At 37.8% G+C, this 27,131-nt stretch overlaps 1 protein-coding gene across 1 annotated transcript in view; it reads right to left on the bottom strand.

The window, feature by feature from the left end:
- CENPI (centromere protein I) overlaps positions 1-26,871 on the bottom strand; it is a 61,248-nt gene extending 34,377 nt beyond the window's left edge. The window contains exons 1-12 of the mRNA XM_026483563.4: positions 26,804-26,871; positions 25,227-25,462; positions 24,324-24,461; positions 20,600-20,718; positions 20,206-20,313; positions 7,744-7,792; positions 7,429-7,475; positions 2,817-2,906; positions 2,353-2,481; positions 1,952-2,119; positions 1,682-1,802; positions 473-564 (exon numbers count right to left, since the gene is read on the bottom strand). Coding sequence (XP_026339348.1) covers positions 473-564; positions 1,682-1,802; positions 1,952-2,119; positions 2,353-2,481; positions 2,817-2,906; positions 7,429-7,475; positions 7,744-7,792; positions 20,206-20,313; positions 20,600-20,718; positions 24,324-24,461; positions 25,227-25,449 — 1,284 coding nt within the window. The 5' untranslated portion in view covers positions 25,450-25,462; positions 26,804-26,871. The remainder of the gene's footprint in view (positions 1-472; positions 565-1,681; positions 1,803-1,951; positions 2,120-2,352; positions 2,482-2,816; positions 2,907-7,428; positions 7,476-7,743; positions 7,793-20,205; positions 20,314-20,599; positions 20,719-24,323; positions 24,462-25,226; positions 25,463-26,803) is intronic.
- Between the last annotated feature and the right edge of the window lie 260 nt (positions 26,872-27,131).

The raw sequence follows: 27,131 nt of genomic DNA, 5'->3' as shown, positions 1-27,131 counted from the left end.
TAAGGAAGCACATAAAACAAACATCTAAACCAGACTAGGGCAATGAGTATAGGCTTCTTGATGGTGCTGATAACCGAGTTGCAGCTTAAAGTAAGACTAGGGTTACTCACGAATGCCAAATAATTAATTGGCTAGAACATTAAAAATATTTGATTATGAGAACACAATAACCCTATGAGACCTATGTGACCAGCTAATTCAATTAGTTGAATGCATTCAATTACATCTTCAATTTGTTCTCTTAAATCATAGGCCTTTCTCTCTAATTTGCATAATTTAACAAATTCTTTCCTCAAATCCAACAGTACAGAGATAAACGTCAATTCAATGCAACTCTATTTATAACAAGTTTTGAATTGAACAAATTCTGTTTACAAATGATGTCGAGCCCTAAAGAAAAGGTATTCAATGGGTATCTAAATAAATTTTACTGAGAAGTGGTGGAGTGTATATGAAGAAGGTAGAATCTTACTTGTAAGAAGCACTCTGCCCTGATGATAGTGTCCAGGAAGTTGGTAAATTCTTTTCCATGTTCATAATTATTCATTTTGTACCAAATACACTCTGGAGCAGAAATATTAAATGTAAGTATCTGGGTGCAGGACAATGAAAACTATAAAAACACAATTACCACTACTCTAAAGTGACACGACAAATATAAACAAGTAATCAGTCTTATACACCCTAACCAACTTGCACTGCAGACTATAACAGGTATGTGGAAGTGATTGTAACATGTTCCTCAAGAACTTAATGGTATAGGGAAAGCTTATAGTGAAAAAATAAACTAGTAAAAATTGACATATAATAAATATGATTAGCTTAAGTCACACGTAGTCCAAGAAATTATACATGTATGAATTAAAAGTCTGAGAGTACCCCAAACTTCAACTAGGATGAGCTGGGGATAATCTCAGAGTGGTAGAACTTTAGTAAGTGGTAATCTAATTATAGCATACCCTATCTTAAGAAAAACTGAGCAGGAAAAGGAGAGTTAGCCTGGAATTGACTAAAACCAACTTTAAATACTTGAAAAGTCAGGAGTTGCTTACCCAGGAAAGAAACAATCTGGTCAACAGAAATACGATCTCTAGAGAAACTGACCCCTTTGGAGGAATGAAATGATCAGGCTTTATTTACTACGGCCTGGATGAAAAACTTCCTTACTGCTCTTTCCTTCAATTCTGTAATTAAGAAATCTTCTAATGACTAATTTGGCTCCCATCTATACTGATAGCAAAGAGGAGATACTATTGTTGGCAGACATGAACATTTTGGTCACCAAAAAGAATTACTTCTATTATAAAACAGTAAGTTGATATTCTGACATATATTAGACTTCTCTGAGTGTGGTGAGCATTAATCTGATGATTCTGGAGCCTGAACAGCAAGTTTCTGGACATACAGAGATGAAGAGGCTTTGGATTGTGATTGTCATCAAAATGGAGCCACCCAGTGAGTTTAGGTGACCATCCAGCAATGTTTCCATAACAACACACCTCCTTTCTTACTGTCTCCTAAAATTACAAGGGAAGCATACCAGCTCTGAATATATGATTATCAGAGAAATAATTACAGCATATGAAGGCTCCTCCTATTTAGAATTTGTCACCCTCATAAAAGATATGAACTATCTTGTTCCTTCCTCATTCACCTAATGCTTTTAAGTAACAATTTTTACCTTCTTGTAATGTTTGACTCAACCAGTGATAGAGCCTCAGTAAGACAGACTCATCTTTGACACAGTTAATATAGTGAAGTAACAGAGAGTTGTTCAACACTGCACCCATCTGAGAAGGCAGCTGCAAAGAGAGAACAATCAGTCAACTGTAAGTATATGAAAAGTAGGTTATAGCAACAAGGAACTCATCAGAAAGCAAATATATAACAAAAATAAAGGGTATGAAGATCAAATGGAAAATGCAGATAAGCACATGGTCCAGTCACATACCTCCAAGCAGTGGATGTTCTGTAAGAGTTGAGGGAAGCTTTTAAGCTGTTCTAGTGGAAATGATCCATTGCTACTGAGATAATCAGAAAGAGTCATCCCTTTTTTCCCACATTCTTTACTGCAGCTACTAGAATTTAGCGCTGGTATAACTGAGTAAGAATTCCATTTCTAAAGAAGAAAGACAATAAAACAATCTATCAATGGACTAAACAGACTACAAACTAAAGGTAAAAGCAATTGTTGAGGTGGTTCAATTAATGAAGTCTGAATATGGTTTACATAGAATCCTGGGCAATTAAAATGTATTTAAATACCTATAATCTCTTCAAACATCCGAATGGTTATTGTTTGGATTTAAGAAAAGAAAGCTGCACAAATCATTTGGGGCTTTAGATACTTACTCTTTTTACAGGACGGACCTGAGCTGGATCTAACATCAATTTTAGAGGTTCAGGAGGGGGTCCGTGATTCCTTTGCCTCACAGCAAATAGAGCTGTCTTCCACAGATTCTCTGAATTCTTAAAATAGATCTATAAAAAAAATTGGATTAAAGTATATGAGTAGGTACCCATAACACAAAGCAATATAAAGCCCCAAACTCTTCATTAATTGAAAGTACTAATTATGAAACATTTTGCAGCCATGCAAATCCATTTAGGTTTTTTTTCTGATCAAGAATCTATTAAATACATCAAATAGAATCAAAACAAAGTGCCAACCCCTAAAAAACTTTCCAGAAACAGTGCTGCAACACTAGATCTTAAAACAGTATGCTGTAAACATTTCAGTTCAGATCTGCAAATTAACTTAATCAAAAATAACATATTTCAATCTCAATATGACTTACCACTCCATAATCCCTTACCTTCTTCCTTGCAGGCAAAGATACAGAAATCAAAGTAGGAGCAAAGAACTTATACAGCGACAACAAAGCCTGGAGATGAGGCTGCATTCCCTGAAATGAAATAAGAGTTTTCAGTTTTCAATCCTATGGCATAAGGAAAAAAAGTAACAATAAAGTAAACAGATTAAGTGTATATTCAGACCCCAATTTTACTATGTGATATGGCTATAGAAAGATGAATTAGAAAATCAAAGAATAAATAACCAGGCATTTAAATCAATGGTCATAAAACTATTCTTGCCAGACTGTGGACTTCTCTTTTATGACCTTTTCTCCTACTTTCCTTCTTCCTTATATCTTCTCTCTTCTTCTCTGTCCATGCCTTAGGTTTACTAGTCGTATCTGCTAGCATGGCTTACTTTCACTGGTAGCATACTCAGGACTCGAAGTTGATTCACTCTTTTTTTTTTTCTTAAGGTTTTAATTTACTTATTTGACAGAGAGAGAGCGAGCCAGTGAGAGAGGGAACACAAGCAGGGGGAGTGGGACAGCAAGAAGCAGGCTTCCCAGCAGAGCAGGGAGATCAATGCAGGGCTTGATCCCAGGACCCTGGGATCACACCCTGGGCCGAAGGCAGACGCTTAACGACTGAGCCACCCAGGCACCCCGAAAGTTGATTCATTCTTGATTTAGACAGAAAGGTGGGAAGACAAAAAGGGAGCCCAAGAAAACATGGCAAAGGAAATATTAAAACCTTATTATCATAATTCCTGGAAAATTAACTAGGAAATCCAACAACTGGTATGCAGTAGTCAAGAAGCTTAATAGAACTAGGGGCACCTGGGTGACACAGCGGTTAAGCGTCTGCCTTCAGCTCAGGGCATGATCCCGGCATTATGGGATCGAGCCCCACATCAGGCTCCTCCGCTATGAGCCTGCTTCTTCCTCTCCCACTCCCCCTGCTTGTGTTCCCTCTCTCGCTGGCTGTCCCTATTTCTGTCAAATAAATAAATAAAATCTTAAAAAAAAAGAAGCTTAATAGAACTAAAACAAGTCTTAATAAAAACAGTAATTTTATAATGACAAAAGTCATTACTGCTGGATACCTGTGTTAGATATATCTGGCTATCCAGAGAAAGCATAAAACTAAAATGAATTCCAAGGAAATAACCAAACTGTTCTATTATATTACAATTTTGTTGAATCAAATAGTGTACAAAACAAGGAAGGCAGAAAATGGGGCTTGGAAATACAGTATTCTTATTTTTATAACGGCTTCTTGAAGTTAAATTTGTTATAAAAAAACCCATAATAATCAGTTAATCTCTGTACTCACTGTCAATTAGTATCAGTGTTTGCTTTGAGTTGGAATGTTTTTTGATAGAGCAAATATTTAGTACAAGAAAGACCTTTAGAACTTATTGTCTAGTTAACTAAACATATCTTGGTTGTTAAAAAGTTAACACTCTCTTCTTTTTTAAAAAGAATTCCAGTTAAACATGGTATATTGAACATACAGATTTAACCCTGGGTCCTTCCAAAGCTCCACTGAAAACTAAAGGAATGAAAAAGGCATAAAGCACAAGTTCAAAGAGAACGAGAGGACACAAGAGCAAATGAGAGATCTCAACATGATTTTGGAACCTAGAATGAAAATGGACAAAGAGTAACCAACTTAGCAAAACAGAGAAAACAAAACCTAAGGTAGCAACAGAAAAAGCCGCAGATTCTTGTTTGAGAACTCTCAAAAAGGCTCAGGAATTTGAGGGACCAGATACCTCTGAAAAGTGGGGGTAGCAGAAGTGCAAGAGGGGCAAAAAACAGGGATTGCTTGAAAACCTAAGAAGCAGTTTGAGCCCCAAATTACTTCACCACACTAACAGACATCAAGGTTTTACTCTCTGAAGATGAAACTGAGTTTAGACAACAGGCACAGCTGAGGGAGGGTACCAGGACCCTTCCTCACCCCCTTCCACTGCTTATATCTCGGAGTGCTAGTAGCCATGTTTATAACCTGTGATGGTTAATTTTATGTCTCAACTTGGCTGGGGCCCAGAGTGCCCAGATATTCAGTCAAATATTATTTTGGGTACTTCTGTGAGAGTATTTTAGATGAGATTAACATTTAAATTGGCAGACTTCGAGTAGATTGCCCTTCATAATGTGCGTGGCCCTCATTCAATCAGTTGAAGGCCCTTATAGAACAAAAAGACCAGCCTCCCCCAAGCAAGAAAGAATTCTCCAGCAGCCTACCTACAACACTATCTGTAACACCGGCTCTTTGTGGTTCTATAGCAGACTGCCTTTGGACTCAAACTTAAACATCAGCTCTCCAGGGTCTCCAAACTGCTGGCCCCCTGCAGATTATGGACTTGCTAGCTTCATAATCATGTAAGCCAATTCCTTATAATAAATATCCTTCTACATATCTATACACACATCCTACTGGTTCTGTTTCTCTAGAGAAGCCTAATATAACCCCTAGGCAGGAATCGAGAATTCCTCTCTGGGAAAAGTGACACAGGCATCTGTGGGGCTCCCCAATGAAACACCAAGATCCAACAATGAAAAAGTCCTGCTCAGATGCAAAAGTTTCCAATCACCATTTTAGTTTTTTGGTATTAAATATGGACAAATAAGGTTTGCCACGCATTTGAGAAAGGCCTCTACTGTGAAAAACCAAACTAAAGAAAGGAACTCTGAGGAAACAGAGACAAAGCTGGAAATAGGGGGAAAAAATCATAGCTGAAGTTACAGGGGCTCATGCCTAACAGAGGGGAGAATCCTCGAAACCACCCTTACCAACCCTCAGGATGAAACCTAACTCCCCACCCCTGTTCCAAAGATTGGTCTCAACAGGGCCTGGTGTATGTATGATAATGAGACACCTGCTTCACTTCCCACCATTCATGCTTGCCACCAGAAGACAATTTCTGTATTTTGTTTCCTTCATGGATCGGGAATTATAGGGTATCAATGGGTACAGAGGGGATACATGCCTTTGCAGGTGTCAGAAATTCACATATTCAATTTATTTGCTCCAACATGCAGATTATTCCTGTAACCACTACACAGGTTGGGTTACATGTGAGCATACTATGCCTTCCTGGTTTGATACTGTTGGACTTGACCAAATTCACCAAAATTCAGCTAATCAAAACAATTATAAATGCATCTTTATAGGGGCACCCAGGTGGCTCAGTTGGTTAAGAGTCTGTCTTTGGCTCAGGTCATGATCGCAGGGTCCTGGGTGGAACCCTGCATTGGGCTCCCTGATCAGCAGGGAGACTGCTTCTCCCACTCCCTCTGACCCTCACCCCTGCTCACGCTCTGGCTTTCTCTCTCTAATGAATAAAAATTCTTTAAAAAAATAAATGCATCTTTACAAACGGGCAATGATAATGGAATAATTTAATAATGTACTATATAAAATGTTATTAGTGAAGCCATACATTTAATGTCTGGGTTTAAAATTTTTACACAATCATGTACTAAATCATTTTCTAAACTTGAACATTTGCTGTTGTTTCAGTTAATACAAATCGGTAAGATCTTATTTATGCTAAGAATTTTCATATTCCTTTGAAATGCTTTCCTGTTCACATGGAAAAATAAATGTACAACTTTTTCGCCATGCATATTACTGTGAAATAAAGTTCAATTTGGACAGAAACATTATCACTGATATCTTCAGAGAGCTAAAAGAAGATATTGCACTGATAGAACCAAAACAGGGAGCTATGAAAAAAGAACAATCATTGAATAATACTAACAGAAAAGCATGTTATGTGCACTGGAGAAACACGAATGTGCACATGTGTTTGTGTTTTTCATTAAATTTGAATGCCTTCAGGTAGGTCATGCAGGCTCCAGCAGTTAGGATAGACACTACAACTCCCTACTGTTTCATACCCAAAGCATCACAGACTTCTGTCACGTGACAAGGGTAGTGGAAATAACCACGCAAGAGAGCTGTAAGGACAAGAGATAATGGTCAGGGAATATACTGAAGTTTATGTGTCCAGAAAGGAATGCTTTCCTAGATCACATCCACAAAAACACAACCAAACAAACCAGCCCTTTTACTTTAATAGAGGGGTTTTTGACTACTCCCCGACACTTGTTTTCCAGCTGTAGCAACCCAGTTCCTTAACGAGTTTTGCTGTTTGCCATCTACGTGTCTTCGCTTATGCTGTTCCCTCTGCCCTTGTCTTCCTTCTTGGCCTAGTTACATCATATTAATCCCTTAAAATTTCTCTCAAGCGGGGCGCCTGGGTGGCTCAGTCGTTGAGCATCTGCCTTCAGCTCAGGGCGTGATCCCAGCGTTATGAGATCGAGCCCCGCATCGGGCTCTTCTGCTGGGAGCCTGCTTCTTCCTCTCCTACTCCCCCTGCTTGTGTTCCCTCTCTCTCTAGCTGTCTCTGTCGGGTAAATAAATAAAATCTTTAAAAAAAAAAATTTCTCTCAAGCATCACCACTCCTCCTTGAATCCAGTCCTATTCTGTTTTATGTTCTTTTGACTAAGCTCCCCAGACAGTAAGTTCCTTGAAGATCATGACTCATTCAATTTTCTATCCTCAAAGCCCAATAACACAGAGTACACGGGCCAATTTTAGGGCTTTTTGGTACTTACCATTTTGGTCTGAAGATCAAGCAGTTTTCTCACACGAAATGGTTTGACTAGCAAAGGTAAAGAAAAGTACAAGGCATAGGGTTCAGAATAAAAACCAACCATGTGGCTCATATAGCATCTTCTTAAAACACATCAAAAATATAAACACCCTGGTTCAGTTAAACCAGTAAGCAGATGTTCTAAGATAAAAGTACTAAAAAACAATTCCCACAAAATCTTGGCATAGACCTGATGCTACTAGTTAACTTTATAAAGGCCAATACAAATGCTAATTCCACAGAGTAAATGTAATACAACTGGAATGAAAATACTCACCATTATCTTTTTTGGTAAGTAAATATAACAAATGGCAGACATAAGGGCACTGTTAAAATATAAAAAATTTAAAAAGAGAAATGACAATATATCTTGAACAGAGTGGCAACGCATTTTCTTCAAATGTCAATCTTCTACTGATTAAGTAAAAAGGCTTCAGGATTTTGTTGAACAACAGTTCTAAAAGCTTCTCTTTTTCATACTACAACGTAGTGGTAAAAGCCAATAGTGTTCATTGGTATCTCATAACACCATTTTTAAGTCACTTTTGGAACACAGAAACATGGCAGACAATTTGAAAAACAGAAAAAGATCCTCCTACCTAACAAAAATTCATGTCTGCCTTCCAGTAGTCCATATTTATTAAGATACAAACTTAAAACTTTTATCTTGATTCCCCACTTAAAAGCATTTTCCTGGGGTGCCTGGGTGGCTCAGTTGGTTAAGTGTCTGCCTTCGGCTCATGACATGATCCCAGGACCCTGGGATTGAGCCCCACGTCAGGCTCCCTGCTTAGCAGGGAGTCTGCTTCTCCCTCTCCCTCTGCTCCTCGTCCCTGCTTATTCTCTCTGTCAGATAAATAAAATCTTTTAAAAAGGCATTTTCCCATGCTGTCTGGTCTTCAAATGATTATTTTCAATGATGTTAATATTCCAAGGAGTGGATATACCATAATTTAATTAACCATTTAGCTCTGTTTGGCAAGTAACATACACTCAATAAATTTGTTACTTAAGTTACTGAATGACTGGTTCCTTTGTACCATTTCATTTTGAGGGTCCACTCGTTGAGGTTTTATTACAGACGAGGGGTCAGCAAACTAAAGTTCACATGTTTTAGTAAATCAAGTTTTACTGGAACATAGCCACACACATTCATTTATGAATTATCTATAGCTGCTTTCTCACTACAACAAGAGAGCTGAGTAGTTGTGACAGAGACTCTATGGCCCACAAAGCTTAAAATATTTACTATCTGGCCCTTTACAAGAAAAGTTTACCACTACCTGTTCTAGAAGAAAACATAAGAGAAAATCTTTACGACCAGAGGGTGGCAGTTTCTCTCTTTCGGAAAAGAAAATAAAATGATAGCCACAAAATAAAACCTAAAAGAAAAAGCCTTCATAAATTGGGAGATCGTTAAATTAAGAACATCCACTCATCAGACAAGGAAATAATCTATTGCAGGGATGAGTAAATAACAACTTGCGGGTCAAATCCAGCCCACTACTGGTTATTATAAATAAAGTTTTATTGGAACACTGCCACAGTTGTTTATGTATTGTCTATAGGGGCTTTCACACTACACCAGTGGAGTGAGTAGTTGTGAGAGAGACAGTATGGCCCTTACACCTGAATATTTACAACCTGGCACTTTAAGAAAAAATTTGCCAACACTTGCTTTAGATATTAGGAAATCAAAAAAGTAAATTATGTAATGGAACTAGAGAAGACAATGAAAGCAAAGACTTTAAACAAATTTCTATCATGAATCTAAACTTCAAAGTCTGAAGTACAGCATTCTATATTGCCTACCCTCTACTTAGAAATGAGTTCAGGGGTGCCTGGATGGCTCAGTCGGTTAAGCATCTGTGTTCAGCTCAGGTTGTGATCTCAGGGTCCTGGGATCAAGCCCCGTGTGGAGCCCCATGTAGGGCTCCCTGCTCAGCGGGGAGTCTGCTTCTCCCTCTCTCCCTCTCCCCCCACCTCCACTTGTGCTTTCTCTCTCTCTGTCTCAAATAAATAAATAAAATCTTTAAAAAAAGAAGAAATGGGTTCAGATTCTAGACAAACGTGTAAGAAGCATGAATTTAGATACAGGATTTTTTAAAAGAGAAGAACGTATACTATGACCAAGTCTGATATATCCTACACAAAATACAGTTAACTTTCAGTAAAAAACTCACAACCTCACATCACTAGGCTATAAACCATTAGCAACACAATTTGTCATGCTGGGTATGAAATGAGTGTCACACAATCACTTGCTCTAGGCTCCAGCATTATAGTAAGTCTGATGTTCTCTTTTAATCACATGGTATACATCTAAGACTTTAAAACTGCCTCTCTGACAAATAGTAACCCCTGCCTCGAAGTCACTAAAGAGTCAGGCTCCCACCAAATTATATGAAAATGACTTTCAGAAGTAATGCTTTTAAAAGCTAGGTTCCCTATTTCTTGATCTGGGTGGTATTTACACAAATGTATTCAATTTATGAGAATTAACTGAGCTGATCACTTATGATACAGGCTATTTTCTTTACATATATCATACTTCAATAAACATTTTTAAGAGACCGAAAAAGGGAAAAGAAAAAAAAGTAGGTCCCCTTCCCTCTCGCCAAGCTGAGCAAGAAACTCATCAACATCATGAAAACTATTCAAGTATACTGCATTTGATCCAACAAACATTTATGAGTATCTTTAATTCATTCACTCATTCATAAAACAAATATTTATTGTGCAGTGACTAAAACAGACAAAAAGGCCTGCTCTTATGAAGTTTACATTCTAAGTGCTATGAATAGCGTCACTAAATACTTGGGTTATAAAATATAAAAGGCTTGGCCTCTGCCTAGAAGAACTCGGTCTCAGTCTATTAAGCTGTTACAAGAAAGGGGAAAGCATGTTTTAGTATTTCTCACTCCTTCCAAAGTATGCTTAAACACAGAATTCATTTGTTTTGCAATTTGGTTAGTTTATGAATAAAAACAATATGAGGGACACCTGGATGGCTCAGTCAGTTAAGCGTCTGCCTTTGTCTCAGGTCATGATCTCCGGGTCCTGGGATTGAGTTCCACGTTGTCAGGCTCCCGGCTCAGTGGGGAGTCTGCTTCTCCCTCTTCCTCTGCCTCTCTCCCTGCTTGTGCTCTCTCTCTCTCAAATGAATAAATAAAATCTTAAAAATAAATAAATAAAATAAAAAATCTTAAAAAAAAACACATGAGGGGGTGTCTGGGTGGCTCAGTTAGTTAAGCGTCTGCCTTCGGCTCAGGTTATGATCCCAGCGTCCTGGGATGGAGTCCCGCATCCGGCTCCCTGCTCAGTGGGGAACCGGCTTCTCCCCCTGCTTGTGCTCTCTCTCTCTCTGGCATATAAACAAATAAAATCTTTAACAAAAAAAAAACCACATGAGGCTAAGAGATGTCAAAAGTAAGGGAGAGTCAATCACATACTACTCATCATTCATCCACTCCTGTGTACCACAGGGTAAGCAGGAGGGATGAGCATTCCTACTTTCTCTTACTACTTCAAGGTACTACTCTTTCATTCTTGTATACAAAGAGACTTCCTTGACACTTAGTCCAGCCAACCTCACTTCCTCCAACTCACCTATACCCTATCTATTCACTACTAACCTCTTAGTAACTTCCAAAAGTTCACAGAGGACTTAGGCATCTGATCCAGTCTTCCGCTCTAACCCTAATCTCAATAACATGCCAGAGGATTTTAATGTTTGTATCAACAAATCACCTTGGCCTTAGAGCTTATTGACCTTCTCAGATCTAATGACCTGATTACCATTTATAGAAATATTGTATATTAGATACCCTGAGACCCTGCCTGCTTTCTTGCCAATTCAGCAATGTTTTTAAACTTGTATCCAGCTGTTTAAGTACATTTCTTTTTTTTTTAAGATTTTATTTATTTGACAGAGAGACAGCCAGTGAGAGAGGGAACATAGCAGGGGGAGTGTGAGAAGAAGAAGCAGGCTCGTAGCGGAGGAGCCTGATGTGGGGCTCGATCCCAGAATGCTGGGATCACGCCCTGAGCCGAAGGCAGACACTTAATGACTGCACTACCCAGGCGCCCCTGTTTAATTACATTTCTGAGCTGGCATGAAAGCAAGGAAACTGCAGTTCCCGAAAACAAAGTTTAAGAGGAAACACTGAATACTGAACAAGCGCTCTCCCCAAGATTTCTGCCAAAGCTTAAAAATCTTGAACTTACAGCTTTAATAGCTACAAAGGGGAGGTGGAAGCAGGGTAGGAGATGGTAAAGCTTTGGGCCCACCCTGGGAACAGGGGTGCCTGAGTAGCTCAGTCAGTTAAGTGACTGTCTTCAGCCCAGGGCATGATCCCAGGGTCCTGGGATCAAGCCCTGCTTCGGGCTTGTTTCTCCCTCTCCTCTTGCCCCTCCCCCCCACTTGTGCTCTCTCTTGCTATCTCTCTCCTCAAATAAATCAATAAAATTTTAAAAAACTGGGAACTTCAAGAGCTACACCCTAAGTGTATGTGTGAGAAATAAAAACAAACCCTACTGTGCTGAAGAGGACAGCAAGGAAACTTGCCTGTCTTGGCCTTGGGTTTGGGTGAAAGGAAAATAAAGCCTCTCCAAAGAATATGCAACCACAAACCAGTCCTATATCGGCCTGCAGTTTGACCTTACACTAGTGGTATGACCTGGAAAGCCTCAAGGGAAGAATTCAGAGTGATTCCAGCTTAGTTAAACTTCCCAGAAAAACCACATATCTGATAAGGGACATGTACCTAAAATACAGAAAGAACACTTAAAACCCATTAATAAAAAGACAACCCAATTAGAAAAATGGCAAAGGACTTGAATAGACACTTCTCCAAAAAAGATATATAAATGGCCAATAAGCACATGAAAAGATGTAACCACTTTACATCCAGTAGGATGGCTGTAGTCAAAAAGTCAGAGAAATAACATGTGTTCATGAGGATGGGATGAAATTGGAAACCTCATACACTGCTAGTGGGAATGGAAAATGGTCCAAACTGTGGAAAACAGTTTGGTGATTCCTCAAAGTTCTAAACATAGAATTGACATACAATACAGCAACTCCACTCCTAGGTATATATCCAAAAGAACTGAAGGCAGGGACTTGGACAGTTACTTGTACGCCAACGTTCACTGCAGCATTATTCATGTTAGCCAAAAGGTGGAAACAACCCAAGAGTCCATCAATGAGTGAACAGATAAACAAAATGTGGTATATACATACAATGGAATAGTATTCAGTCATAAAAAGGAATGGAAATCTGAAACATGCTATAAGTGGGATGAAACCTGAAGACATTATGCTAAGTGAAAAAAGCCAGACACAAAAATTGTATGATTCCATTTCTATGAGGTACCTAGAATAAGCAAATTCAGAGACAGAAAGTAGACTGGTGGTTACCAGGGGCTGGAGGGAGGAGGAATGTGTAGTTACCACTTAATGAGTAGAGTTTCTGTTTAGGGTAATGAAACAATTTTGGAAACAGTAGTGATGCAATTAAGGCCAATGAATTGTACACTTAAAAATAGTTAAAGCAGTAAATTTCAAGTTATGAAAGAATATAACAGGTTAAAAAAAATGAAGCACTGATACGTGTTATAACATGGATGAACCTTGAAAACATTATGCTTGGTAAAACAAGCCAGTCATAAGACCGCATATGATTTCATTTATATGAAATGTCCAGAATAGGCAAATCTCTGAGACAGAAAATAGATTAAAAATAGGCAAATCTTTAAAGACAGAAAACAGATTAGGAGTTATTTAGGAACCCCCGAATAGGAAGATGGGGGAATGATAAAGGGTATGGGGTTTTTGAGGCGATGAAAATGTCCAAAAATTGATTATTCTCATGGTTGCATGTATCTGTGAACATACTGAAAGCCAGTGAACTGTATACCTTGAGTGGGTAGACTGTATCATATGTGAATTGTATTTCAATAAAGCTGTTCTTAAAAAGTATCCAGAGAGAAAAGAAATGACATATTACAATTAGACTGACTCAACAACAATGGAAAGGAGCCAGTGGGATAATATTGGCAATGTCCTGAGAGAATTTAACTATTACCCTAGAGTTCCACACACAGCAAAACAAACTTTCAAGAACAAGGGAATTGTAAAGATGTTTTCAGACAAAGACAATTTACTATTAAAAGGTTCTCACTGAAAGAATATTCTAAGGTATATATTTCTACACAGTAAAATGATCTCAGACCGAAGGTTTAAGATGCAAAAATAAATGGTGAGCAAAGATATTGGTAAATATGTGGGCAAATCAAAACAAACATCAACTGTGAAGATAGTAATGATGCCTACTATATGGAGAAGTATGGAGAAGAACAAGCCAGACCCAAAACCAGACAATAGCATATAATCTGGGAGAGCTGTGATCAAAGCTAAAGCATTCTAAGGTCCATGCATCATTTAAGATGAAGGTAAAGATACTGGTTACCTTTAGACTCTAAGAAAAACCATATTAGAAATTAAAACTGAGAAAAATGTAAATGTTTATTAATTCATTAAAAAATAATATACCAATTACATGCTAGCATAAATGACATATTCTATGAAAAGTAACTGTATCTGCCAGAAGAAAAATAGTAAGAAGAGTGACATTGTTGTACCTTTTTACCTTAAATATGCATGTTAAAATAGGTAAATAACACCTAAAAGAACATACACAGAATGTATAACTAACTTCCAAACTAGAATAGGGGGAAAACTACAATCAATCTAAAATGAGAAAAAGAAGGAAAAAAGCAGAAAAAAAGCAGATCATTTAGAAAGCTCAAAATAAGATATTTGAATTTATTCCTATTCTATGAATAATCACTGTATAGGTAAATAAACTAATTCTCCAAGTTAAAGAAAAAATCCTCAAACAGAATTTAAAAGTAAAATCTAGTTATATGCTATTTAAAAGAGGCATCTAAGACATGAGGACAAAAAAAGATTAAATAAAACCCTAAAAGATGGAAATATACCAAACAACTACCAGCCAAAATAAAGCCAGAGCAGCAATGTCAATCTCATACAAAACAGACTAAAACAAAAAGCATTTCTAACAACAAAGAGTTACTCCACGATAACAGGTTTGATTCATCAGAATAAGAAAACTATAATTATGCATACACCTAATAACAGATTCAAAATATATAAAGCAAAAATTGACAGAACTTTCAAGAAAAACTGACAAATCTGCCTTCACAGTGGGAGATTTTCAACATTTTCACTCAGTAATTGGTAGATGGGCAGCAACAACAACAAATCCATAAGGAAACAGAAAACTTCAATTCCAATAACCTTCATTCCCTCACTCTACTTCAACAACTCTCACCCCATGGTCACTCTGAATCTTGTCATCACATTGAACCATATCCTCCTGAAATCTTATACTCCAACGCGACAATTTCCTATTAGTCCAGCTTTTAATCCCACTACATATCTTGACTGTCACCAAGGCATCCCAAACCTCAGCCATGTGTGTATGTTCCCAATCTGCCCTCTTGTCTTCACCTTCTTCCTTTTCCTGTCTCAACTCCCTGGTCGATCAGCTCAATCACTCTTATGCATCGTTGTCCAACCCTGGAGAAATTGCCTGTCCCTGCATATTAGTAACATCACATATCCATGCTCTCTAACCCCATCTGGGCCTTCAAAACTTCTGTCTTTAATCATCTCCTATTCCCATTTCCATCAGGAGCTATTTCAAAATTTATACTGTCTCCTCAAATATAATATTTAGCTTCGCCTCCTCACTGTTAGCAGAAGACTTTGCCTCCTACTTGAGTGAAAAATTGAAAAAAAAAATCACCAAGACCACTGGGCAGAAATTCCCTCAATTGTGTCCCTTACTAACCCACACATTTATTACCATCAACACCCATCCTTTTTGCTGGTCAGGAGAGGTATCTCTCTTCCTATAGAAAGCAAATTCCTATAATTTTAGCTCTGATTCCTAGTCTTATTTTGCTACCTCTCCTCTATACCGTCACAGAATCCTGTATATACTATCATAGGATTTATCACACTGTACTTATCTTCTCCCCTACTACATTTAAAGATCTTCCAGGTTAAGTCTCTTACTGGGTAGCTTACCTCAGCAAAGTTATTTAACTTTTCCATGCCTCAGTTGTCCCTTCTCTAAAATGGGAATGATATAATTTACCGTAAATCCTGGTTGTAGTCATGTGACCTTGGGTAATTATTTGACTTCTCTGTGCCTCAAGACTCATCTCTAAAAGAGGGATAAAAATGGGGCACCTGGGTGGCTCAGTCGGTTAAGTATCTGCCTTCGGCTCAGGTCATAATTCCAGGGTTCTGGGATTGGGCACCACATTGGGTTCCTTGCTGAGCAGAGAGCCTGTTTCTCCCCTCTCCCTCTGCCTGCCATTCCCCTTGCTTGTGCTCTCTGTCAAATAAATAAATAAAATCCTTTAAAAAATAAAATAAAAGAGGGATAAAAGCATATACTTCGTAAGTCTGTCAAGAGGTTTAAATGGGTTAAAACTTTAATATATTAGGGGCGCCTGGGTGGCACAGCGGTTAAACGTCTGCCTTCGGCTCAGGGCATGATCCTGGCGTTATGGGATCGAGCCCCACATCAGGCTGTTCCGCTATGAGCCTGCTTCTTCCTCTCCCACTCCCCCTGCTTGTGTTCCCTCTCTCGCTGGCTGTCTCTCTCTCTATCGAATAAATAAATAAAATCTTTTAAAAAAAACTTTAATAAATTAGTAATAATAAAATAAATATAATATTTAATAAATATTAATAAAATATTTAACTTTTAAGATATTTAAAATTATTAAATATCAATGTTAAGTATATTATTAATATTAATATTTAAAATATTTAAAAATAAAAATATTTAATAAAAATAAAGTAATAAAAACAATAAAATAAAATAAAAATAAATAAAACTTAAATAAATTTTATCAGGTGTGTATCTTAACAGCACATTTCACTTTGGCCCAGCCACATTTCCACTGTTTGCTAGTCACATGAGATTAATGTCTATCATACTGGACAGCACAAGTACAGAAAATAGTAGGTGCTCAATAAATATTTTTTAAAAAGTAAGCTCTACGCCCAACATGGGGCTTGAACCCATGACCCCAAGGTCAAGAGTCTCATGTTGTACTGACTGAGCCAGCCAGGAGAACCTCAATAAATAATTTTTTGAGGAATATTGATGTCAGAACACAAAGAACTTTCAAAACCCCAGGACCAGAAAAAAAAAAAAAACTTTATATAAGTCTAACTTTTTTTTTTTTTACATTTTAACATCTCTGAAAATAGGAATAATCTTATAATTGATGTCATCTGACAGTTTTAATGAAAGTATTCTTTTGTAGTGGTTCATAAGATAATGATGCATCTTACAACTGATGGCATCTTAGAGTTGATAAAATAACTGTGTATAAAGCACCTAGTACCTGGCATATAGGCCTCACATAAATTAACTATTATGTCTTATTCATATTTGTATTCCCAATACTAAATTCAATATCTGGCATAGTATGTAGTTAGTAAATGTTCATTAAGTGAACTTCTACAGGATTCCTTGTGACCTTTGTACATCTTAATCTAAATATATTGTATGCCTTCCAAAATTACCTTCTTCTCACAAACTTCCTTGTATGGTCAAAGATACCATCATTTTGAGCCATGCTGACTTAAAAACCTCAGATCTTTATCTTCTGACCCTTCCCTTAATCCAGTTTAGGGATCAGATCCTGTCAATTCTTTCTTTAAAATTTCCTCCCAAACCTGCCCTTTCAATTTTTCATTCCCACTGCCACCTCCTTAGACTAGGACAGCAATTCTCAAAGTTTTTGGTTTCAAGACTCTTTACATTCTTAAAATTAGAGGATCCCAAAGAGCTTTTGTTTATCTGGATTATATCTATTGATATTCACCATATTAGAAATTAAAACTGAGAAACTTAAAAATGTTTATTAATCCATTAAAAATAATAAACCCATTAGATGCTAACATAAATGACATGTTTTATGAAAAACAACTATATTTTCCCAAAAAATGGCTACAGTGACATAGTTTTACATTTCTAAATTCTATTTAATGTTTTTGACTTAACAGAATACAGCTGGATTCTCTGCTTCAGCACTAAACCTGTTATGTTGTTTTAATTGAAGTACATGAAGAAAATCCAGCCTCACACAGATATGTGTAGTTGGAAAAGAAAGCAATTTTAGTAGCCTTTTCAGAAAACTGTATATTAGTCTTGATAAATGGTAGTCTCTTAAGGGTTAGCTGCAATATGGAATCTGAAACCTTACCAATGAACTCTCTTTGTACTGTTCCATTACGATTCAATGCTATATAAAATTAAAGTCTATTGAAAAAATGTTGAAAAATTAAAGTCTATTGAAAAAGTGTTAAATAAATAAATACATACATATATACATAAAATTCATTGATACATCTTGCATTTTGAATGGATCTTTTACCCATGCATAATTTTATAACATCATACTTGGTCACCTGGAAAATATTGGTTCACTGAGTTATACCAACCTTCCAAATATTGACACATTTCATTATACAATATCTAAAAATCATATTCATTAATAGTGTTACCAATATCATCAGGAAAATTTAAGTATTGGGAAGCTGTCAAGTTCACAGTGGTACATACAAATTTTCCAAACTCATAATTTTCACTTGAAAGCTCAAATCTTATCATTGACAACAAATACTGTAAGTTGTCTTCTTCGAAATGACAGGCTGGCTTTTCATTTTTGAAAAAACATCTGCCAAACACCCATGTCTGGATAACCATAGTTTATATGTCAGTCATTCTTTCAAGTAAAAATGGGATTCCATGAAGAAAGCAGCTAGTTTAGCTCACAACTCAATGACACAAGTGCTTTTCCTGAGGACAACTGCAGTTTAGTATACAGAAGGGATTTATTTGTACTTCCCGCTTTATCACACAGAATATTAAAGACATGTCTCAAAGGCTGAAATTTAATAAAATCAATGAATTAATTTTTACTGCTTCATTTAGGACATTGAGAGAAACTAGCATTTTTTTTTACTATAGAGAAGAATAAAATGACCATTAATACAGTTTGGCTCCACTGCCCCTTGCTAAGGCACCAACAGTTTTATTCACCATTACTTTAGCACCATCAGTGCAAATGTCAACTCAATGAAAATACCAGATAACATCTTGATATTGCTATGAAAATAATTTTGACCTCTCAGAACTCCTGGATCAGGGAGCCTCAAAGGGTCCACAGATCATATTTAAGAACTGCTAGTCTAGGACTTCATCATGTTATACCTGGATTATCATGTTAGTCTCCTAACTACTTTTCCCAACACTAGCCTCTCTCCTTATTCATATTGTTTGGCATTACTAAACACAACTCCCTACAATTTCGCTTTCAACGTGTTCTGCCCAAAATTATCAGTGATTTCCCCATTGGACAGAGGATAAAATTCAAATTGCCTAGCATCAACTTCAAAGACCTCTACAATCTTTCTTCATCCAACTTTTTCAGCCTTACCTTCCACCACTCCCTGACATGACTGTAATTAAGTCAGTCTGATCTACTTAAGGTCTCTGGAAACAAAATTTACACAGCTCACAACTTTGCTTGAAATGTTCCTGTCAGATGAAATATTATTTCCTTTTATCAAATCTCAAATCCTATTCCACCTTCAAGGCCCAGCTCGATGCCCAAATACTTTATTTATGATACTTTTTCTAATCACTGGTTTACAGTGCTCTCTTCCTTCCTGAAATATCACTGCAATTATTATCCTCACATTGTCATATACTGTCTTTGATAATTTAACTCCTGAGTTGTTTATTTAACCTTACATGCTTTCTTTAATCTCGCAATTGGATTATAAATCCCTGGAATACAGAAACTCTCTGCTAAACTTTTTTTTTTTTAAGTAGGCTCCACACCCAGTGTGGAGCCCAACGTGGGGCTAGAACTCACAACCCTGAGATCGAGACCTGACCTGAGATCAAGAGTCAGACACTTAATCAACTAGCTACCCAGGCGCTCCAAAACTTTTGAGTCTTCTACAGCACATAGTACAATGCAACAAACACAGTGAAAACATCAATGTTTAAAAATGAAATCAATGAATGAATTCACCTTCCAAAGGCAAGAGGAATTTGGTTAGATGAATGAGTCACACGGTCTATGAACTACTGATCGTCCTTGAAAGTCTTCCAGGTGGACACTAGATTGATTTCTTGGAGTTATTAATGTTTTCAATGGGAATAATTATGCTATTTAATCAAAATCAGTCCATTGGCATCTCATCAAAAGCAATCCTCTCCTTCTCATTAATTCTGATGAGGTTTTGCAGTGTTAATCAAGAAAATGTAGAGTAAGTGACCCACAGGACCCTGCTGAAGTGGTTTTAAAGGGAAAAGATGGCAATCACTGCTCTAAATGAGCAGAGACTCCAATGTGGAGTCAATTCTATCTGTAACGTTTTTATTTCCTTAAAAGAAAATATAAATCAAATATGGTAAAAATGTTATATTTGTTAATATGAAAGACAGGGGCAAGGGTGTTTGTTATGTTATGCTTTCTACGTTTCTATATGTTTGATGTATTTTAAAATAAGGAAAAATACATTGTGTGGCTCTTTGAAGTGCACACGGTACATCAATATACAAGAGCATACCATTTGATCAATGCATGACGTTGTCCAATTTTTACTTACCAGTGCATCATCTTGCAATGAAGCAAAAAAGAAGCCATAGAGCAAGTTAATTTGATCCTTGTGATCAATGAAGTCAAACATTGCAACCAGCCAACGATAAAAAAGTACCTATTGAGAGACAAAATGCTTATCTTTAGAGAAATATAACTGGCACAGGAGAGAGCTTAACTTCCCACTCAGGGCTGTTTTAGAAGCTTCTAGCACAAAGTAGGATAATAGATTTTATTTCTCAGTAAAAATTTCTGCTTGAGCAAAGTCCCTGCATCAAGCTATATTGTTCTAAAACTACAGCCTTTGCACAAAAGGCTACTGCCATTACTCCGTAAGTGGCTGTTCCTTGCCAGCCCTTAAGTGGTTTTGAAGGACTTATCATCAAACTGTTTAAAAAGATTACCTTGGTGCTACCAGAACACTTGCCAACACAAAGCCAGGAGACGGCCTTAACCACAGAATCTTCTGATATTAGAGTTGTTGGAATCATACACTTCAATATCCGAGTGTTTACAGCACTCCCTAGAAAGCAGACAAACTCCAAATTAAACTACATTTTAGAATCTTGATTGTTCATTTGTTCTATTATTCACTCTTAGTCCTAAAAATCTCACTTTATACTGAAGGCAATAATAAAGTAGTATTTGATATTATCATCATTACAAAACAGTTTCAAACAAAAAAGTAACTTTAAGTTCTAATGTAACTATAAAGCAAATTCTCTGGCTCTATATTTCTATTTAAAAGGATGCCTACAGGGTTTCTTTTGGGGTGATGAAAATGTTTGGGAATTAGAAAATGGTGATGGTTGTACAACTCTGTGAATATGCTTTAAAAAATCCTAAATTGCATGCTTTAAAAGAGTGAATTCTATGGTATGTGAATTATACTTCAAAAAAAGTCTTAGGAAAATTTCAAAGATTTTTTTTAAGACTTAATTATTTCAGAGAGAGAGAGAGAGAGAGAGAGAGACAGGGGAGGGGCAGAGGGAGAGGGGAGAGAAATCCTCAAGTTAACTCCTGCTGAGCTCAGAGCCTGACAGAGGACTCAATCCCAAGACCCTGAAATCATGACCTAAGCCAAAACCATAAGTCGGATGCTTAACCGACTGGGCCACCCAGGCACCCCAAGATTATTTTTTATTTTGTTATTATTTTTTAACGGCACAATAGATTCTGACTTATTTAAAACTATTGACAGACATCTTGCATGAGCTGCTTCATTTAAGAATGAATTAGCTAGCAGTAATATTCTATACTGGTCCAATCTTTCCATCATACTCTCTGGGCTTCCATGGTATTCTCCCATCTGGTAATAGAAGTGATGTTGCAAATACCTTTGTATACACCCTATATCAATTTCTGCTTATTAAGGCTTCAAGAATTAAATGTACATCTCATCAATTTTTTTGGTATGTAAACATTGTTTCATTTGCATTATAATGTGATGATCACAACCACTCACTGAAAAAACACTGTTCTCAACTTCTCATGCAAATAGAATTCTCAAAAACATCTTGGATCCATGTGTCTTTAACCACTGTTTTACATGCATTACAGTGTGCTGATCACATCCATTCGCTATAATACTGTTCTCAACGTCTGCAAGTAGCATTCTTAGAAACACCTTATACATGTCTTTAAACACTATTTTATATGTATTACAGCATGATGATCACATCCATTCACTGAAACAGCACTGATCTTAACTTTGCAAGTAGCATTCTCAGAAACATCTTATACACATCTTTTTTTTTCCCCCTGGGGAGAAGACCTCTCTTTATTTTTTTATTTTTAAAATAAAAAGTGTGTAGGGACGCCTGGGTGGCTCAGTAGGTTAAGCGTTTGCCTTTGGCTTAAGTCATGATCCCAGGGTCCTAGGACTGAGTTCCGCATCGGGCTCCCTGCTCAGCGGGGAGAGCCTGCTTCTCCCTCTGCCAGCTGCTTATGCACACTCTCTCTCTCACACAAATAAATAAAATCTTTAAAAAAATAAAAATAAAAAGTGTGTATATTTCAGATGTACAATATGATGATATACATATACATAGTGAAATGATTACTACAGCCACACTAATTTACATATTATCTCCTCACGTTGTTACCATTTTTTGTGTGTGGTGAGGGCACCTGAAATCTATTCTCTTACCAAATTTCCAGTATTCAATACAAATTATGAACTGTAATCATCATGCTGTACATTAGAGCTCAAAATTTATTCATGCTACCTATATTCTCAATTTCTACCCCATCATTCTGTGGAGAAAGAAGGAATCATAAGAATAAAAATTTCTGTATTCCGGGGCGCCTGGGTGGCTCAGTCGTTAAGCGTCTGCCTTCGGCTCAGGGTGTGATCCCCGTGTTCCGGGATCGAGCCCCACATCAGGCTCCTCCACTGGGAGCCTGCTTCTTTCTCTCCCACTCCCCCTGCTTGTGTTCCCTCTCTTGCTGGCTGTCTCTCTCTCTGTCAAATAAATAAATAAAATCTTAAAAAAAAAATTTCTGTATTCCACTATGGCTTCTTGTTTTCATTTTCTTTTCTCCCCCACTCCCATCCCCTAACCCTTCTAAAGTTTAAAACAGTCTGACCACTAACACTTCACACTTGTACCAAATTCAAAGGGTGAATTCAATACAGACTCAATACTTAACTTCCCAGAGACTTTTTAATTTCTAAAGTCTCTAAAGTCCTTTTGTACTTAATTATGACATTTCAAGCACACCTACCCCTGAATATAAATTTCAACTTAGCAAAAGAGCTACAGGTAAAGATTCAGTAGTTACGGAGGATATCACAGAAATAACTAAAAGGAGACAAACAATTAAGGAGGCCATATCTGACATCACCAATTCCAGTTTAATGGAAAAATGAAAAGTTAAAATAGAAAGCCAGAAATTATGTTTTAAATTGTCACAAACAAGTTTCCAAGGCTGAGGCATGCATTTGCCACAAGACGTGGCAAACATCATGAAAACCTTTTAACTATTAATTTCTGAGATATCAAAAAAAGAAATTCCAAAATAGAAAACACTTGTACATGCCATACATGTTTTAAGAGCAGGGAGAGAGAATTCTCAACAGACACTGGTTAGTTAAACATGGGTTCCTGGAAAGATATTAGAACCAAACATCTGACACCACTTACAAGAAGAGCCAATTTTATCAGGTCAAATTTTACTCTGGAGGAAAACACAGGGAACTAATCAAGTAAAAGTAGAGAATTAAAATACCGAAGAGTCATATTTTGATTTCAGCTAGTAATGTGTTGTTGCTTTAAAACACACACCCCTGCAAAACATGATGCTAGGGTATACACAAAGGAACTCAATATGCAAAGGCCAGGAAATAGTATATAAAGCATCCAGTTTTGATAGATGTCTTCACATTAAAAAAAACAACAACCAGTAGAAAACCCAGTAACTGTATGGGGCAGTATAAACACTAAAAGGGGAGTTAGATCTGGGTTCCCCAGTTCTAGCTCTGACATTAAATGAGCCTCTTTAACCACTCTGGGTCTCAGTTTCCTCGCCTTTAAAATGAGGATGTTCAAGGCCTAAAATACCCCCTGAGTCTGAATTTGGGTGAGAGTAGGTTAAAAGATTCTTCTCAAGCAAAAAGAATACTGGCCAGGTGTTCTTTCTTCCTAAGAACCTCTCCCCCTCCATTTGAAATGCACTTAGAACTAGAAAGGAAGCATTTCCACAAAAGAAAAAGTATCTTGACTAGTAAGGTCATAGACAGTGGAATGGAGACAGTTTCAAAAGGGACTTCGAGAGGTAAGTGAATGAAGCAATGAAGTAGACTAAGTGATCTCTTAAGCTGCCTTATCTACGCTTCTTAAAAGAAATACTAAAAATGACTCCCATGTATTTGGTGACAAGAGTCTATACATTCTATTTGTAAAGACATGTGATAACTAACCATTCTCAGCATATATACACAGAAACTTTGGGTTCATATGGTAGCTTGAACACAGGAAAGGCCCATTTTATAATCTTACCAGATTGGTTTTATGAAGAAAATAGTACAAATAAAGAAATGCAACTGATTCCAATAAACAATCTATTTCAAAGTCTGGAAGGCAAAACTAATAGCAAACTGATGACAAATTTATCCCCTTGACATACCAAATTTGCCACTGAGTGCCACATTTAATAGAATGTCAATTCCTTCTGGAGCTAACCCATTCTTCCAAGCCACATTTTCCACAGTTTTCAAGTGTTTTTCCAAGATTTTATCTTTACTCTGTGAAGTTTTAACGGGACCTAGAAAAAGGAACAATATTAAGTAGTGGGACCTTTAAAATTCTTTCAGTCCTCGACCCCAACAGTTACAACGTGGGATACTTTAAAGAAATAGCTTTTTTTTTTAAGAAGGCCCCACACCCACATGGGGATTGAACTCACAACCCTGATCAAGACCTGTGCTGAGATCGACAGCCAGACATTGAACCAACTGAGCCACTCAGGCGCTCCTGAGCAAACAGCTCTCTGTTAAAAATGTCTTCCCGAAAACCTTTCAAAGCCTTTAAAATTCTAGAATATTTAACAGCAATAGAGCAATAGCACCTTCAGTGAGGAAAACTGAATCATGCCCTGGCATCTCTGCTCTAAACTAACTAAAAGCACTGAACTTAGACTATAAGCAGATTCAATACCAGGACAGTAGTTCCCAAACTTTGCTGCAAATTGGAATCACCTAGGAAGCCTTTTAAAAATCCTGATGCCCAGACTGCATGCCATGCCAATAAAATCAGAATGTCTAAGAGTGGATCCCAGGCATCAGCGTTTTTTAAAGATTCTCAGATAATCCCAACGTGCAGCAGCCTGGAAACCACCTGCCAAGAATTTTCTTTGTTGTTGTATCCCTAGTACCCAGCATGCTGATATTAGGAAGCACTCAATAAATGCCTATTAAATAAACAAAAGCATGAATGAGCAAAAATATGCTTTCCTTTAAAAATCCGTAAGAAAAAGTCGAGGACATTTTTACAGAAATAGAACTTTCAAAAAGAAAATTATCTGTCTTACCTTTCTCAAAGTATCTCACTGCTATTTGCAGAGCATCTTCTCCTTGATCATCAGCATGTCCATAATCTTCCGCTGGATTGTCTTGTCCATGTTTCAAGCTGTGCTTTGAGTCATTCAGGTCCTCTTTTTCTTCCCCAGCCAAGAGATTAGTCTGATAACTATTACTAACTTGTGAAGTTCTCTTTTGTGCCTGAGAGTACTTAACTCTCTTTTGAGATGACATTATTGCACATGTTCTATACAGAAACAAGTGTCAAGTTACCATTAAACAGGCAAACCATCCCTTTTTACTCCACAAAGACAGGAACCATATCTGCTTTGTATTCCCAACATTTAGTACACAATACCTAGCATACAAACAGTACACACACACACACACACACAAAACCCTGACAACAATCCAGGCAACAAAAAGGTTAACTTTCACAGAAACCTTTGACCTAAGCAGGAATAGGAAGAAACAACTCTCCAGGATAACATTCACCAGCTGAACTGGACTTCTCGCGGAAAAAAACCCAGTACAAGCAACATAGCAAGTTCTCTTAAAATGGCTCTATCACATAATCAAGTCCAAAACGAATCCATCTCATACAATCAATCATACTTTTTCCATTCACTCCTATTTTTCTCCACACCCCCTCCCCGATTTTGCTTTTAATCTTTTATGCTCTCCACTTCTTGAGTGCTGAGTTAAAATGGCATAGTTCAAAAGTCAAACTGGTGACCAAACTAAGGATTCTCCCAACAGAATCATTCCCCATTAATTAATTCACTTATTCAGTAAATAATTGTTGAACATCATCTATATGCAAAGCACAGTTCTAGTTACTAGGGATAAAAGAACAAAACAGTCAAGGTCTCTGCTCTCCTGAAACTTATGGGGGTAGGGTGGGAAGGAATGTGAGAGGGGAATGATACCATATGATTTGTTTTAAGACCGTTTTAGCAGCAGGGTGGAGAACAGAATGCTAGGGGTCAAGGAGGGAAAACAAACGAATTTTTTAAAAAGTCTTCACGAGTCCAGTAGAAATACGACTGTACTCTGAACTAGGCCTAATATAGCAGTGGAAAAGGTAGAAAATGACTGATACGTTTTGCAGATAGACTGGGAAAGGCCGTGATAAAAGAACTGGATGTAGGGAAAAGGAAAGAGGACTCCAGAAAGACTTTCAAGTTTTGGCTTCAAATGGGAAAAACTGAGGAAACCGTTGGAATGACAGTTAGTCCCACGTCCTTAGAACATATGAGGCCAGAGGAGGAGAGCGATACGCATATCTAACCCAATGGGAGGTTCCGAGTTTCGAGTAGTTTCCTGGGGTCCTAAAAAAGAAGGGCCGGAGAGCAGCTTCTAACCCCATCCAGTTGAACCTTCCCATCGCTTCCCAGGAACCCAGCCCCTCACAGCCTGCCGCAGCAGAGAGCGAACTGGGCCACGACGACCGACCCACTGGACAGATTCCTGAGCTGGGGAAAAACCCGACCCCAGCCACACCTTTCAGGAGAGTCCTGCTCAGAAATCGGGAGATTCCCTCCGCTCTGAGAGCCCCCATTTCGCGCGGTCCTTAAAAGTGCCTCACCTAACACACTCCTCGGTCGCGAAGCCTCGGTAATCCAAACACCGCCTCCCGGATTCAAAAGAACGGGCCCCGCCCCGCGCATGCGCTTCTGCAGAGACCCAGGCTGCTCTAGGCAGAGCTGCGCGCTCTGCTGAAGCCTGATTGGTTGGGTTACACCTCAACGGCGCGAGGAGGCGCGCGCGCGCCGACGCTGACGCAGACCCAATCCCGAGAACCTCTTGCCCCGCCCGCCCTGGGCAGAGGACCCGCGAGTTGTGGGTAGTTGCTGCTGGAGCTAGCTGATTGGCTGGCGTTCCCATAATGTTCGCGTTCGTCATTTTGCGTAAAA

This window comes from Ursus arctos, chromosome X (assembly GCF_023065955.2).
Source record: "Ursus arctos isolate Adak ecotype North America chromosome X, UrsArc2.0, whole genome shotgun sequence".
Taxonomy (NCBI): Eukaryota; Metazoa; Chordata; class Mammalia; order Carnivora; family Ursidae; genus Ursus; species Ursus arctos.
Note: the sequence above shows the minus strand (reverse complement) of the source record. Positions and strands in the feature narration are given on the sequence as shown.